This window comes from Furipterus horrens, unplaced genomic scaffold (assembly GCF_987537825.1).
Source record: "Furipterus horrens unplaced genomic scaffold, mFurHor1.1.pri manual_scaffold_3, whole genome shotgun sequence".
Lineage (NCBI taxonomy): Eukaryota > Metazoa > Chordata > Mammalia > Chiroptera > Furipteridae > Furipterus > Furipterus horrens.
In genome coordinates this window covers 187,026,869-187,043,953 of record NW_028327173.1, presented here as the reverse complement: position 1 = coordinate 187,043,953, position 17,085 = coordinate 187,026,869, and the positions used below count along the sequence as shown (strand labels likewise).

Sequence of the window (17,085 nt, the reverse complement as noted above, 5' to 3'; positions counted from 1 at the left end):
GTGGGGTTTGTTTAAATCAATGTCACTGATACCACAGCACTGCTGAGATGAACCATGATTTCCAGGCTGCTTGGCAATAGTCTTAACCAGACTCTTACAAAATTCCACATCCATGTAACTCCCTTACTGAACATTCCAATAACTGCCCCTCACCTCCACTCCCCATCTCCCCACTCTAACCAACTTCATGTTCTGAGCCATATCCACTCAGTGGGGCCAACCGAAAAGAAACCCCCTCTTACTGCAAATGCAATGATTGACATCCCTTGCTGGTTAGGGCAGGAAATCGGTGATTTTCCATGTGCATTAAGTAGAAAATTGTTGGCCCAATTGTCCTGAATGGGCCAAAATAGTCAGAGGCATGGAAACAATTTTCTAGATACAGCAGGCTGTTCCTTAAGGAGGGAGTAGTGTGTGCGTTTGGCTAAACCCTTCACCCTGCATATGCTAAGGCACCAAACGTACCCATCCTATAGTCCTGGCCTGGTGGCACCTGTCTCTCTAGGAAGCCCACACAGGCAGGGCACAGACAGCTCATCCACAGAAGGGACCACCAACAAAAGAAAAGAAAGAATCCATTTGTTCCCAATCATATCATATCCCTTCCCCATAGACTGATTTTGTGAGAATTCAATGATCTTACCCTGCATGGCTCATTTCTAGTGCATTCGTTTGCTTTAAGTGAAACTTTCCACGTCATCTGCAAGGAGGGTCCATTCCTGCCCCTCCCTACAACATCCCCAATTAAGGTTTCCATTTTCCATATAAACCACAAATAGAGTAAAGTTTCCTTTTTAGCCTGTACGTCTTTGTTTCCTAATGTAGACACATACTGTGCTTCCCACATATTTCTCCCTTTAATATAGCAGGGCCAGTGAAAAAATGAATAAATTTTGTCAAAAAGGAAAAATGTTAGGAGAGCAGGACTACTAGCCATAGATTTTAGAATAATGTTTTGTACTTTGCTTGCACTTACAAATAAAAATAAGTAAATAAATAAAACCTCATTCACACAGATATAGAAGAAATATGAAGCAGTTGATGGTAGGAAGGGTGTTTTTAATGAGGGCTGAACTACATAGTGCATTAAGGGAGTGATTCTCAAGTCCCCTACAATATTAATCTAAGTGGGAAGCGTGGGGCTTGTGTAAACCTATAATCCACAAGGTCATGAAGTTGCCCTAAGAGCAAAATTTCTCTGTGCTAATAAAGCTGGAAATAGAAAGTACTTAATTTTTGCCATGGGCTGACTGAGAGGGTCGCTGCAAAGCCGTGGCTCCCTAACCTGTCTGATCAACAGAACCACCTGAGAAGCTTCATAAACATACAGACTCCAGGGCTCACTCCAGACCTCCTGGGTCAGAATATACAAGAAGGGGCGTCAACACCTTGGTTCTTTTTAATTCCCCAGGCACTGCTGACGACAGCCAGATGTGAGGGCCACTGTGACGAAGATTTTCTATCACTCCACCTACATTGCTCAAGGTGGCAAATATATGGGACATAGGCTCTCCTTTCCTGTGCTCACGACAGACACCACTAATTGCTCATCACAGCCTTTGATGTTGGACTCCCATGCAGTCTTGAAATCCACCTGAATAAAGCATTCCCAGGGCCACTAGCCACCAAAGCATTCAAGCTAAAAATGTATATGCCATGCTCTACGGGTTACAGATGATACTTGGGGGACAGAGCCTTGAACCAGAAATCTAAGCCTACTAACTGTGCACACAGGCATGTACTGACCCTATCTCACACAGCTGACTACAGAGCAAATGCATGTTTGAGTGGAATCCTCCTTCACTTCGGGGATGGCTCATAACCACCACCAATCTTTCAAAAGCTCCTCTGCAAGATGCAGGAGATAGCCCAGGGGTCTCTCTCCAATGCTATTCTTTCTTCCCACCCCTCCCTACAGTACCTGAACATACAGGAGTTTTATTCTGCACGGAAGAGCCACTGATGGGCTTCCCATCCGGGGTGACGCACCAGCAGTACCCTGTATACGTGTGGCATTGCACCTGCACAGAAAAGCCAAAGGGGGAAAGGACTGTAAGTTTTGGGTCACAATATCACCCGTCATCTCCCACCCCTTTGAAAGCATCCCCAGTACATTATGTTTTCTGCATGACTCCCATGCAAAACCACAGAAATTTATCTGTTTCTTTCTTATGATTTTTGACACTGAATATCTTATACTTAGATACATCTAATACGTGTTTCCTGTCATAGTTCTCACCAATACCCACACATTTCCCCCAAGCACTGGCATACCCATCCAGCTGTAAAAAATTCTCATTAGTAAACTAATTTGGGAAGTACACGTTAGAATATCACCATTGTGGGTTTATAGGACCCTTCTGTTAACAAGCAGAGACAAGTGGTAAGCTCTTCTGCTTTTTCCAGCACCCATTCACGTAGTCAGCCTGCCTGTTGATCAGGTGGCTGTCCTGAGACAAGGGCACATGTGTTGGGATTAAGACAAGGACAAGGTCACTTGTGCCTGCAGGTTCTAGGTGCCCCTCTGCACCACTGTGTGATCTTGCTCAAGTCTCCACGAGCAGGTCCCCCCTATTGGGAACAGTAAATGAAAACAAGGATTTGCTTCATTCCAGGTAACTCTTCCTTCTCTCCCACCCCTCCAGCCTTTCCCCATCTGCTTTCTACAGACTTTCTAAACACAAATCAGGGCATCGCTTCCCTGTTTAAAACCGCAGGATGGTTTGCTAGACTCAGGATAGAGATTAAACTCATGATCATTTGCTCATTTGCACGGTACTCAAGGCCCTCCAAGGTCTGCCCCCTTCCTGCTCCTGCTGCCTCGTTTTACACCATGTCTCCACACATACTCTCCATTCCAGCCACAATGAACCCTTTGAAGCTCACAAGCACATCCATGCTTCTCATGGTTCTACACTTGGTTTGCTCCAACTATTCAGTCTGTCTGGAATAACACTCTACAATCCATGCCAGCCCATCCCAATCCCGTTGGATTCCCACCCTCTTGGTGACATACCTTCTCTGCAAAGTGGTCCCAGCCTCCCCACCTCCCCTCCCTCCATCCTCTGATCCTCCACACACCCTGGTTTCCCAAATTCAGATCCCTTACCACAACAAGTTACAACCATTGATGTATCTAGCCTATTTCCCCCTAGACTGTCATTGCCCAAAGGCAAGGGACACATACTGGGTATTTCTATAATCTAAGCATCTACCACAATGCCTGACTTTTACTGTAAGCATTTGATGAGTTGGATAAATGCACAAATTATCATATGTTCTCAATCTTGGTCTCCATCAGTTCTAAAATTGTAGCATCAGTTTAAACAGCCCCACCACATTAAATGTAGACCTCATTTACAAGATTCGCGCTAATTTGCACAGATATTAAAGTGTGGGAAAGTGTGCCTCTTGGGATCCAGGACATGTTGACATTGAGGATGGGCAGTAATAGCAAACAACCTGAGTGCTGAGGGCTATGAGGGGAACAGAGGTAAAAGAGAGATCTGACAGCCTGGATGATACCCAGAAGTTATCAGTAAGGCAGGCTTCTGCTTGTGTGTGGATACCAAATATTGTAGTTTCCCCAAGACTAGTTGTTTCCCTGGGCCTTAACCCCCAAATCAGGATAAGAACAAGATGGAGGGCATCCTGTTCCTCGCACTATGATTCTGTGTGTAAATAAGGCAGTTACCTCTCCTGCCCATGCAAGGAAACAATGCTCAATGCTTTTACCTTTGTGTCATTTCTCAGTGCTTCATCTCCTGGAGACAGTCACCTGGCCAGGGCTGCTGCCCCAGATGCTCGTTCCAGGTCAGCATCTTGGGTTGGGTCAGTGCTACCTTCTGAGGAGGCGCAATGGTGGAATGGAAAGAAACCCAGACAGACCTGAGTTTGAATCCTGGTCCAGCCAGTTACAAACTTAGCTCTTTGAGCCCCATCTATAAAATGGGGATAGCAACGCCAAGCCTGGAAAGCTCTGAAGAGGAAAACTGTGTGTCCAGCACCTGGCACGGGTGACGGCCGGATGCAGGGTGGCTGTGGCCATGATTGCTCTCCGCCGTGTCAGAAACACCTGGCAAGCCGGCCTGCTCCCGCGCCAGAGCTCCCCTAGTAACCTCCCGAAGCTTGGGTGGGAAACGTGGCTGGAAACTTGGACTGGACCCCTTCTAACTCTGTCAACCCTGCAGGGGATAGTTCCTAGAGACGATTCCTTGCCACTGACAGAATTTTAATAGGGCCTGGCTGGCTGCTTTCTCTTCCTTGGCCAATAATCACCTCAAGGGAAACCTGTCCCTGGGGCTGGGCAGCCACTCAGTCCCGGACCTCTTGGCTCCCACGGTCAAGGCTGGCCTTTCTCTCCTTGAGGACTGTGCTGCCCACGTCCTGCACCCAGGGCAGTGCCTTTGGCCCAGTGCTGCCTTTTACATATAGCCAGGCACTGTGGTCAAGCGGGCCACAGAGAACTGCTGGATGGAAAGCCCCCTCCTCCCAAACATGCAGAGTCCCAGCCAAGATGAGTGGGGACAGAACTACATACATGAGTGAGAGTTTAAGCCCAAAGCTTTGTCTTAAGGAATATAACCTGACCTCTGGGCTCAGCAGGTCCCAAGGGTCACATGCTCACTGAGTATGCCCATTGTATCGCCGAGGACATGTGGACACCACCTCCAGCCCCCAACCAGGCCCACTGGCCCAAACACAGCCCCTTTCTCCCAAGGGCCCTCAGCATTTTCCTCAGACCAGGCTCCAAGGAATAGACTCCAGATTACAAAATCTTCAGGCTCGGGGTTGCTTCCAAGTCCTAGCAAACTAGAACCAAATGAGGAACTGTTGCCTCTGAGGACTGGAGCACACAGAAATGGACATCCCTGCCCCAGGTGTGCCACCGGGGAGGGGGCAGCGGACTGCAGGAAGCGCAGCAGTTGCCCAGCAAGGTCACTTCCCTTTGCTGAAAGAGCCCCAAGGAAATTAACCCATGATTTTCAATCAAGAGGATGTTTGTAAGTTGTCTTAGGGAGTTTTCAAGATGTCTTCTTGAAGAAATAGAAGTTACATGAAGACAGAAAGCAGTGGTCCTAAAGTCAGACTGCAGCCCACCACCCTTAACAAACCATCTCCATCACGCAGCTGCTGAATTTTCTAACCCTCTGCAGCCTCAAAAAGCGTCTTAAGTCAAACCAAGCCTCCGACTGCCCGAGTCTACTTTAAAAAGGGAGATAATAATACTTACCGCACTCTTTTGTTGATAAAACTAAATTAGGTAATGAAAATAAAGCACTTAGTTCACATGGGTAAGTACCCAGTTATGCTACACAATTTATTATCGCTGTGTTATTTGTAAAAAAAACTATCTATACACTCAAAAAGGGCACAGCCAGATACTCTGATGGGAACCAAAGAACACCCTATTTTTACCAGCCACAAAGCAGGGGGCAGTCTGAAATCAGCAAAAAGTTTGAAAAAGTTTCAGTGTAGGAAGGGGAAGTTTTGTCATATAACAACAGTTTTATTACACTTAGAGGAGAGAAGAAAGGCTTCCTGCAAAAAAATGATCAGGATATCAATCCTATAGGATTGGTAGTTCATACATACATCAAGATGTAAATTCTACCTAGTTTAGCCTCCTTCTTTGCAAACTGATTTATTCTTTTGAGTTAATAAATTAATTATTTATTCTTTATTCTACCTCCCTTACCCCCAGCCTCAAATTAATCAACTCTCAGATTAATCTATAGGCAGAGCATGGGCCAAGAGGAATTAACAAGGTAATTAATTAGCCATTTCTAGTATCCCACTGTGCAGGTCTCAAAACTCAGGGTTATTCTAGCCCCAGAGAAATGGATACCATGGAATTTGCTCCTATCCCACTCTGGAGCATCCCAGGAAGGCTGAAATGTCAATTGATCAGTTCTTCCTTAAGAGATAAAAAGTGTTTGTATGTCAACTTAAGTGAGGTTACTCTCTGTGTAACTATACTGTTGAATGCAACTGGTGTTCCTAAAGGTACTTTAAAACAGTGCATTTTTCAGTAAGTAAATTTCATCTCTGACTCATCTACTTAAGACTTTTGGCTTGAAGTCATTTGTATAAACAGCCCAGCGGTATATTGCAGGTCAACTTCTGTCTAATTAAGACAAAATCTTAAAGTATTTTAAGCTTGTTAATCCTCAACATTAGCCCAACTCCCAGACACCTGGCAGGTGTGGGAGGCTGACCTTCCTGGCAGATGTAGTTGAGTGGGAGGTAAGGAAAGGAGAGCAGAGCAAACACCAGCTCCCAGGACAGAGCAGATCAGGAAGCGAATGGAGGAAAACACGGAGAACCACCAAGGGACAAATGCATTCGGCCAGCAACAACCACAGGTGTCACACTCGCAGTGGAGAATGCCACCTTCTATTGTGTTTTACAGTGGCTTTGGATCAACACCAATGGTCCATGCCTTATTTCATGTGGGCCTCCATCACCCTGTGCACACATCTTCCATAGAAGAGGCACAGGGAGCAGAGGTTATTTGTTCAAGTGTCAAGCTAGTTCATAACAACATAGGGATTTGAATTCTTCATCTCCGAACTCTCGTAAAACTTCAGAATGGACAAAGATGGAGAAAACTTTAGCGATCGCCAGTTTAACCCAAATATTTTACAAAGGACAAAAACAAGGCCCCGAGGCAGAGAGGCAGCCGATCGCCATCACCTAGTTATGACAGGTGGCAGGTGTGCTGGTGTCTGAGAGAACTCTTTCTGCCTGTAATCTCCAGCAAATGGAACTCTTTTCGGGGGAGGTGGAGGCTATGGGATAAAAACATTCAGATCAAGCAGACAGCTAGCTGGAAGAGAGGCTTTTGCTCCAGCTCAAGTGAGAGGCATTTCCTGGAGTTATTTGGGGGACCAGCTGGGGGCCTCTGCTGCACCCCATGGCCAGCCTGCTTTGTTCTGGTTGTTCTTGGGGGTGGCTCAGACAGGGGTCAAACCTCACATCCCAAAGTTCCTCCTCTGTCGTTGGGCTTTTGCTTCCCTACATGTGCCCACTTTTCTAGTCTGTTCCCAACACCTTTACTTCTGCCACTTTGATACAGTGATGAATGCAGTTGGTGTCCTATGGGGTGTGACTAGGAATTATTGGGATGTGGAGATTCTCTAGCCAAATAACTTTGGAAATAGTGGGTTAACTAAAGCTAAAAGAGGTCTCGACTGCAGAATATCCCAGAGCTTTACATCAATTCATGAGCTTGCGCTGAGAGGACGCAATCATTTGCAGTAATTCCTAAACTTATGTAACTGTGCCTCCCTTAATTTTGCATGGGGCACATTTCATGGTATTAGTGTTCTCTGAAATCTGCTTTTTTAAAAAAAGGCAGTATAATGAAGCACAGGGCCTTGCCGTATTACTTTGCTACTCCCAGACCTACATTTTTACAGTCCAGGTATGAGGCTCTCATTTCATTCATTATTCTTGAAATAATTTCCCTCCAGCAGACCCGCACTGCCTGTTTTGTAGCACTTTCTCAAGTTCTGTATTTGTTAAAAACTTTTTATCTTGAACTGCCTCAGACCTTCACTGACAACTGGGATCCCCCCCTCCCCAGGTACAGCAACACCACCACCACCCCACCCCCGTGGTTTTATCTCCCCACCCTGTTTCTTTGTGCTTCTTTTGTAAAATAGAAAATGGTGACCATATGCAAAGAGACAGGTTTGGTTGAGCATCCTCAGAAGCAACTGCCAAACTCACAATGAAGTGACTACTATCATGTACCTAAACCTTTCCTAGTGGGAAAAAGTTAAACTAAAAGCAGAAGGCATGTGCATATTTGTCTCTTTGAGTGGTGGGAGCATGAGGCTGTCTTTATTTTTAATCTGCCAGTTGCTCCAAATCAGTTAGCAGATTCTTCGGATTAGACGAATGCACAGTGAAAGTTGAGGGTCTTCCTGTTGATCCAACCGATCAGTGTTCCACAGCAGTCCCGTTTTCATTTTGTCGGCATTCCCCATAGAACCTCTGAGAAACTGTGTTTCCCGTGGGTGCCGTGCGCCTTTGCTGGAAGACCAAAGGGCCTTTGCTCCAGGCCCCCAGGACATCTCTCTCCATCAGAAGCTTCAGGAGAACATTGTTTATTGGGTGTGCATTAGATTTACCTGGAGAGCTCATGAAAACGTATAGCTGGGCCCCACCCACTGAGTACCTGGATTCATTAGGTCTGGGGTCAGCCAGAGAATCTGCATTACTAACAAGTTCCCAGGTGACGCCATGGCTGTTGGTCGGGGGACCACCCTTTAAGAACTACTGTTTTAAAGGAAACTTCTCACACCACTCTTTCTGGCAGTTATCATGAAATAGTAAAAAAAAAAAAAAAAAAAAAAAATACAAGTACAAAATTTTCTAGGTGGGAATGTGCGAACAAGGAGTCTTGTAACCATACTTCTTTCCAAAGTTTTTATATTCCAGTTGTTTGGATGATATATGGTCTTTTAATTCATGGACCTAGTGATTGCAGCATTAAATTTTCTGGGTGATTTCACACATGGAAAAGAGCTGGAATGCAGTGAGGGGACACGGAAGGAAGGAAAGGATGGAGTAATCCTTGTGGTTGGCCAAGCATGCGCGTGTTTCTTCCTCAGTTTGGGAAAGGTTATTGCACAAATGTCCTCCTCATCTTCAGTCAGGTTTGGCTCAGAAGCAAGAAGATGCAGGAGGAAAAACATAGCTTTGAAGCCAAAATGACCTTGGTTTAAAGACCCTCTTGCCCACAAGCTGTGTGACTTTGGGAAACTCATTTAACCTCTCTGAGCCTATCTGTGAAATAAGGCTAATGGTGTCCACTTTGAAGGTCATTGAGGAGACAAAATGAGACATGATATACACGGTGGGGGCAAAAGTAGATTTAGAGTTGTTCATATGGAAAATAGTACAATAATTAATAAACACTAATAAAGAATAAACTCTGTTTCACATACTCACAACTGTAAACCTACTTTTGCCCCACCCTGGATAAAGCAGCATTGGGTGTGGAATAGGCACTCAGCGTATGCTTTCATCCTTTCTCCCTTCCCTCTGTGGGGAGGAGAGAGGTCAGAGCTTCAAAGCACAGCTATTCTTGTTGGCTATAGACTCTGTCCCCTGCTCCACGCCAGGTCTAGGGAGGACTGTCTGCTAAGGAATGAAGGATTTTCCTTTTACAGTATCTACCTCATCCTCCAGAATTTAATGGAGGAGGGGCAGGGAAGGAAGATAACTCTTCAATGTCAAATCCTCCTAAGTAAGGGATTCTTTGTTGATTACTTTTTTTTTAAATGAGATGATGGTGCAATGTGGCTGCCAACTCCATATTAGTTAGAAGTGGTGTATTTAGAATGAGACACAGTCCCATTCTTCCCCAGGCTATTTATGACCACACCTGAAATCTTGTTTCGAGTCTAGGGAAGGGCCCTCCCTATTGAATTCAGAAGAAAGAGGCCAGGAATAAAGAGAGACATATGTCCCTATAATATGAAAATGAGTGATAGAACTAAGGATTTATGACAGGGCAAAAAGAAATATTTGTTGGCTAAAAGATAGGATTGCACACAGACATAATGCTGTCTGCTTTCAAGTTTTCCTGTGGAAAATGGGATTTCTGTGGACTTTCTACAAAGTCCCACAGTTAGAGCCATGATCATCTGATGAAAATTACAGGAAGACAGCTCTCAAGTCATTGTAGGGAAGAACTTTCCAACTAAATTGTCCCAAAATAAATTATGCATGTTGTTGTTGGCGGTAATAAGCTTCCTGTCTCTGGTGGCAATCAAGCAAAAGTTAGATGACTGCTTGGTAAGAAACTGTCAGTGAAACCTGAGCCCTGGATTGGGGCAGGGTAGGGAGAGGAAGGCAAAGATGAACCAGATACCTCTGTCTCCTTTAACCCAAAGTTCTGTGATTTTACAACCCTGCTCTAAATTGAACTTTTGCTGCTTAACAGTAAGGTGGAAATTTATAAACTAGTACCTAATTGTCAGTGTTACTACCATGCTCCCAAGTATATGATGAAGATCTTTTTTTTTCCCCCCCCAGAAAAGTATGAACACCAACCCCCCACCAACACACACGTAAGATATTTTTAAAACCTGATATTAAGGCTCCACGGATTCAAAGGGGTTTGTTTTCTTGACCCTCTGTTTGATGCTTAGAGTGGCCAAGATTTTGTAAACAGCAAATACGATATCTGATTCATTCACTTTTATTTCCATTGGGGAGGAGGGAACCAAATATGTTTTTATGTTTTCAAAAATTCCCAATAAGAGTCCCTCTTGTGTAGGTGCTTTGTCTAGATCCAAACTGCGAAAATTTGGCCGGTGCTGGGACAAGGGTGGCCTGCGGAGTGGGAGCTCTGTCTGGCATCCCATGTCTGACTTCACTTTTAATTAAACTGTCCTGCCTTCATACCTCCCTCCTGTGTTCCTATTACATTTCTCTACTCTGACACAGGAAAAAAAAATCTGATCCCTTTAATTTCGCAAAAGAGTTCAGTTGACTGACTTGCAGGGTCACCTCCTGACATGTTATATGTACACACAGTGCAGTGGCAATAACCCTAATGTGGGTATCAATGCCTCTGCCTGGACGGTTCCTAAGTGTTTGCTGTGGGCCTACTGTGTACCTGCACACCTGGTTGAATATCAGCTACTAGCTCATAAAATCCTAAGAAGTGTGCAAGTTACCTCCCAGGGGTCTTCAGTTTAAGCTCCACCCCAGTGCCGCAGCACTCCCTGCCCACCCCCACGGGGCCCCTGCTCGGTGGCCCATCAGTCCCTGCTTGCCCATTTCCCAGGATGGGAAATTAAGTTCTCTTGGCGTCACAGACTCCATCTGTGAATTGCTCTGCTTGTAAAAAGTTCTTGTGCATTTTGAGTCAGAATCTGAGTCATTGTGTATTTTACTCAGTGATCCTGGGTCAGCTCTGTGAAACTATTCTGTAAAAAGCTACTGTCATCCACAGACAAAGTCTGAAGATGGTGCTCCTGTACCCCTTTGGTCATCTCTCCTCCCCACACCCCCCATCCATGGGTGCAGAACAACACTCACCTCACTGTTTATTTAAAAAGAAAAAGGAATATTCAGGCCTTATTGCAAAGCTATAGTAATAAGGATAGACATGTACGTTAATGGAATAGAATTGAAAGTCCAGAAAGAAACCTTCATGTTTATGGTCAACTGATTCTCAACAAGGGTGCCATGACAATTTAAGGGGGGAAGAAACAGACTTTTCAACAAACAGTGCTGGGATTACTGGACATATGCATGTAACACCTCACACCATGTATAAAAGATGAAATCAAATGCATCATCAACCTAAATGTAAAAGTGAAAACCACAAAACTTTTATAACACAGAAGTAAATCTTTGTTGCCCTGAATTAGGGAATGGTTTCTTAGGTAGGACACCAGAAGCACAAGCAATGTTTTAAAGAAATAGATAAATTGGGCTTCGTTAAAATTCAAATTTTTATGCATTAAAAGACATTATCAAGAAAGTGAAAAATCAACCCAAGGATGAGGGAAAATATTTGTAAATTACATGTCTGATAAGGGTCTTATATCTAGAATATATAAAGAACTCTTACAACTCAATAATAAGACAAATAACTGAATTTAAAAATGGACAAAAGCTTTATATAGACATTTCTCCAAAGGTAAACAAACAGCCAAAAGCACATGAAAAGATGCTCAATGTCAACAGTCATTAAGGAAATGCAAATAAAAAACACAATGAGGTACCACTTCATAGCTAACAGGATGGCTCTAACAAAGAACACAGACAATAACAAGTGTTTGCAAAAACGTGAAGAAATCAGAACCCTCAGACATTGCTGTTGAGATGTTAAACAGTCTGTCAGTTCCTCAAAGTCCTAAACATAGAGTCATAAAACCAAGCAATTCTAATTCCAGGTATATGGCAGGAGAATTGAAAACATACATCCACACAAAACTTGCACACAACAGTTCACAGTAGCATGTTTTATAATAGCCAGGAAGTGGAAACAACTCATACTCCATCAGCTGATGAATAGATAAACACAGTGGGGTATATCCTTACAATGGAATACTTATTATTTCACAATAAAAAGGAATGGAGTACTGATTCACATTATAACATGAATGACCCTTGAAAACATACATATTATGTGATTCCATTTATATGAAATGTCCAGAATAAGCAAATCCATAGAAATAGAAAGTAGATTAGTGGTTGCCAGGGGTTGAGAGGAGGGGGAAATGGAAAGTAAATGCTAATGGGTACAGGGTTCCTTCTTGGATGATGAAAATGTTGTGGCATTAGATAGTGGTGATGGTAATACAACTCTGAGAATATACTAAAAACCATGGAATTGTATATGCCTAACAGGGCAAACCTTATGGTATGTGAATTATCTCATATAAATCATCTCATATATCTCAATAAAGCTTTTATTTTAAAAACAAAACCAGGTTGGCCTGCCCACAGGTCTGAGTTTGTTAGCCTCTGGAATAGCTCAACTAGCTCTCCCATTTTAAAGTTGAGCAAACTGAGACCTGAAAAGGAAGAAAATTAACATTTGCCAAGCAGCAAATATGTGCTAAATAGTGGGCATTTCCATATAAATTATCACATTCTCTATCTGGTTGTTTGGAACAAAAGCAATTCAGTGAAAAATACATGCAAAGCAGGTGGTAGGATGCTCTGAGCACCGCAGATGTTCAAATTGTAACAGTACTAATATGTTTATTGAGCACTTAACAAAAGAGGAAAAAGAAAAGCAACCACTTGCCCAACAGTGGGTCTATTGACCATACATAAAGGATGGGTTTGAATTTTTGACAGTGTGGCTGCTTTTTAAAAAAGAAAAGTTGGTATTATACATGCCCCAGAAGGCCAAGGGAGCCTAAAGCAGGGTACCGCCCACTAAAACAAACAGAACTGGCTTTGTTTGGGGGAATCCAATGAGCTGGAAAAGCTCAGAACACTCCAGCTTATGGACGCAACCAGGGTCTTAGTACTGGAGTGTCCTGAGCCTCTGGACTCTTTGAGGACCTCTAGGCTCCTCAAAGATAGGACAAATCTTTTCACCCTATGAGGCTGCTCAGCAATCCAGCCAGTCCATGTTTAATCAGCTGAAGCCAACAAAGGTTCACGGTCCCTAACATCACCGATACCTTCCGTACTAGCTGGGGATCTGGAAGAGGGAGGCCCAGATGGTAAACCCAGGTGCTTGTTTCCAGGGCAAGCTAGTTACAGAACCTAGGCCCACAGGGGTGACTTCAGGAAGCTCAGTTCTGTACTGTGGGGGTGGGGAGGTGGAAGAGGAGGAGCTAAAAACAAACATGGAGGCCTGCTCCTAGCTTGGGCCCAGGCACTTAGGAAATCAGTTGCAGTTCCCTAGCTTTTGGCAAATACAACAGGAAGAGTTATAGAAATACTGACAAGGGGAGCCCCTGTCTTTGCCAAAAAGCCACAGCACATATTCTTTGTGCTTCCAACTTCAGAACAAAGCATCATGAAGAAGAAAGTGCAGTGCCCCAGACCTCTATATGCAAAAAAAAAAAAATTTTTTTTTCAGGAAATAAAAGAGTATGTATGCATTGGTCAGAGAACAATGATTAGAACAGGTAAAAATGAGAAAAGTGTTAGTACCAGATAGGGCTATATCAAGAAAGACTATTCCTAGAACATGGAGCTCAAAGACTGTTCCTAACACATTTTTTCACATCGAAGTAACATTACAAATAGTGTTTTATATGCTATAGTAGTATTAGAACTAAAATCCATCTACGCAAAAAATTAAGATGTCTTGGGAATGTATTTGATAACAACCACTAATCAACCACATTGTTGCTCAGCACTATGGAAGGCAGTTTGGTAGCACACATCCAACAGCTTAAAAAGTGTATATCCTTTTGGCCCAATATTCACCTTCCAAAATTTAATCCTTAAGTTTCCAGGATTCATGGTACATTCATACAATGAAATACAAGGCAGCCATTTAAAAAATGAGGTAAAAGTATATGTGATTAACCTGGAAATAAGTCCACAATATAATTAATTTAAGGAAGTGTTATAAAATAGTATGTGATATTACATGATTTCTTTCCTAAATAGTAAGTACACACAAAGTAAATAAAGCTAGAGGGCAATAGACTTTAATTGTTTATATTTCAGGAAGATGAAATCACTGGCTTTACCTTCCTATGTTTTGTATTTCTGTATTGTTGGTAGTTTTCTTACAACATGTATATAACTTTTCTATTTAGAAAAAAAGTGAAAGTAGTTCTCTCTTTAAGTATTTGATTGGTTAAGTCCCTAACAGACACACAGAGACACATACATAAAATAAGCCTCTACAACACATCACTTTACAAGCTGCCTAGTGTGGCTGTGTCATAATTAGTGTAAGCAACTCTCTATTATTAGCTACTTAGGTTGTTTCCAAATTTTTGCTACTATATGTAGCACTTAGGTGGAAATCCTTGTGGCTAAATATTTGCACATTATTTTAAATTATGTACTTAGAATGAATTCCTAGAAGTAGAACTTCAGGCTCAAGATGTAGCCACAATTGAATACCTTTGACCCATATTGCAAAATCATTGCCTAAAAAGTCAGTGTCAATTTATTTTCCCAGTTGCAACATGGGGGTAACCTTTTCCCTTCACCCAAGACTGAATATTTCAATTTTTACCAATTCTGAAACAAAATAACACATCATTTTTTTCATTTGTATTTCCTTAATCATTAAGAAAAATAACCTCACTCACATTCACTTATTGGCTATTTGTTATTGTGTAACCTGCTTGTTGATATCTCTTTCCCACGTTTCCACTAGAATCTTTTTCTTTCTGGTTTGTAAGAGTTCTTTATATAATATTAGTCCTTTCCCATTAAGGCTAATATATGTCATTTGCCTTTTAGTTTTGCTTAAGGTATTTTTTTATGTTCAAAAAAATTTTAATTTGTATATATTTTCTCAACAATAAAATATATTCAGAATTCTAAATTACTGACTTGTAAATGGGCATTTGAAATATAACCAGTTGTACATGTGTGATCTCATATACTGGCTACTTTATCATATGTTTTCATATCTTTTCTGCATGGAAGCTCCTTGACATTCCTCGAATCCCCCATAGCAACCAGCTCTTAGCCCAGAACATAGGAGAGCTCCAAATTGTCTGAGATGAAAAAAATAGTGTGTCTGAGACTTGCTTTGAAGCAGTCCAGTTTGGGGTGGAAGATGAAAATGGAATAAGATGAAACAGAATGAGCCACATGTCCATCATTGTTGAAGCTGGGTGATGGGTAGATGGAATTCATTATACTATTATTTCTACTTCTTTGTATATTTGAAAGTTTCCAAAGCAAAAGGATTTTTTTAAATGTCTGCTTGACTGATTGGTCCACAGCATCAGAGAATGGACTTTTAGAATAACAATTATGATGAAAATTAATTACATTTACACCAAGGACCCTTCCATAGCATAAAAAAGTAAAGAGCACAGGCCTTGGAACTAGGCAGGCTGGGTGCAAATCCTTCCTAGCTCAGTGACCTTGAGCTATTCAACCCCTCTGAAACTCAGATTTCCATTATAAATTAAGGGTATTAATAACTATCTCAAAAGGTTCTAGTGGAGATTAATGGATGTAAAACTCAGAGCCTAGCACCAACCTGCCATCATTATTATTCTGTGAGGCACAAGCTTGACAAGCCCTGGCTAACATTTCCTGGTGGTGGTGATCCAATACCTCCCCACTACAGCTGTGATTTCTGTGAATCAGCTCAGGCATTGCAAAATGCTTGCAGAGAACTTGGTAGAACAGGTGTCAGGAGTCACGTCCCTGAGACCCAGAAGAGAAATCAGATAAGGCCACAGCAGAGTTGCTTGCAGAGAACTTGGTAGAACAGATGTCAGGAGTCACGTCCCTGATACCCAGAAGAGAAACCAGATAAGGATACTGCAGAGGACAAAGACCATAGTCCCCAACCTTACTCAACAGGTCGCCAAAGGGTATTTACCCTGCATTCCAATGATGCAATCAAGAACAAGCCCTGACAACAGTGGGTCATTCGCAACTTTGACCAAACTCTGGCATCACCTGGGGAGCTCAAAATAATACAATGTCTGTGTCCCACTCCCAGAATTCGATTTATGGTATGGGATGTGGACGAGGTAGATTTCAAGGTTTTCAAAAATCAAATGTGATCTAATGTGCACCAGCCACACTGCTATGTGAGTTGGGATGGAGGGGTCTGGAGAGAAGAGGACAAGGGAAAACAAAGAAGAAAACAAAGGCCATTGCGTCCCACCTGAGACCCAATAGAACCAACCCAGTCATGTGATCCCAAGCTGTGCCCCATGCCAGACAATCTTGGTCTCATTTGGGTCCTTTGTCTGCCTCCATAAACTTCAAGAGTGTGTTACTATAATAATTCACAAGGCTAACCCATGTTATTAACACCAAAATACATGCATATCAATATTATAAAGAATATTAAAGCAACATAGTTGATTTCTGGGTTTTGGTCTTTAAAAAAAAAAGTCCAACTAAGTGATAGTGGAGGTTGGGACAGGGAGAAAAGCATTTTGTCCCATAGCTTTTTGGCAGCCCGTCAATGCAACTGAAGCACACTCAAAGAGACAACCCCATTTTGTGAAGTTATTGCAGTGTCTTTGATCACAGGGAAAAGCACATCCATTTCAATCACTGTAACGGGGACTGGCCGGCTGTCTGGCCGCCTGGCAGCCCACCGGGTGACCAGCCTTGAGCCTGCAGACACATGGCAGTGCTTAGTGTGTCAAACAAATGAGAGGGTTCCTGGCTGTCTATCCAACCTTTGCTGAACTTCTGGGGCCCTCTCACTTAGCAATTCTGCCCTGACTAATCTGCAAGTTCCTCTCCCCGGCAAACACCACCTGGTCTGGCCTGGCCTCGCCAAAACAAAAGCTGGCCGGCAGCTGTCTGTCACGAGGCGGCAAACACTTCAGAACCAGGAGGGCAGGGGTCAACCGTTCTCATAAGCAACACACTCAGGATTACACAAGCCTCAAGAAAGGGGAAAAAGGATTTTGCCTCCTC

General features: G+C 42.9%; 1 protein-coding gene across 5 annotated transcripts in view; it reads right to left on the bottom strand.

The window, feature by feature from the left end:
• The window catches only part of SMOC1 (SPARC related modular calcium binding 1), a 135,518-nt gene that overhangs the window by 48,638 nt on the left and 69,795 nt on the right, over positions 1 to 17,085 (bottom strand). For all 5 annotated transcript variants that reach the window (XM_090271056.1, XM_090271057.1, XM_090271059.1 and 2 more), the window contains exon 4: positions 1,922 to 2,021. In XM_090271056.1, coding sequence (XP_090127182.1) covers positions 1,922 to 2,021 — 100 coding nt within the window. The remainder of the gene's footprint in view (positions 1 to 1,921; positions 2,022 to 17,085) is intronic.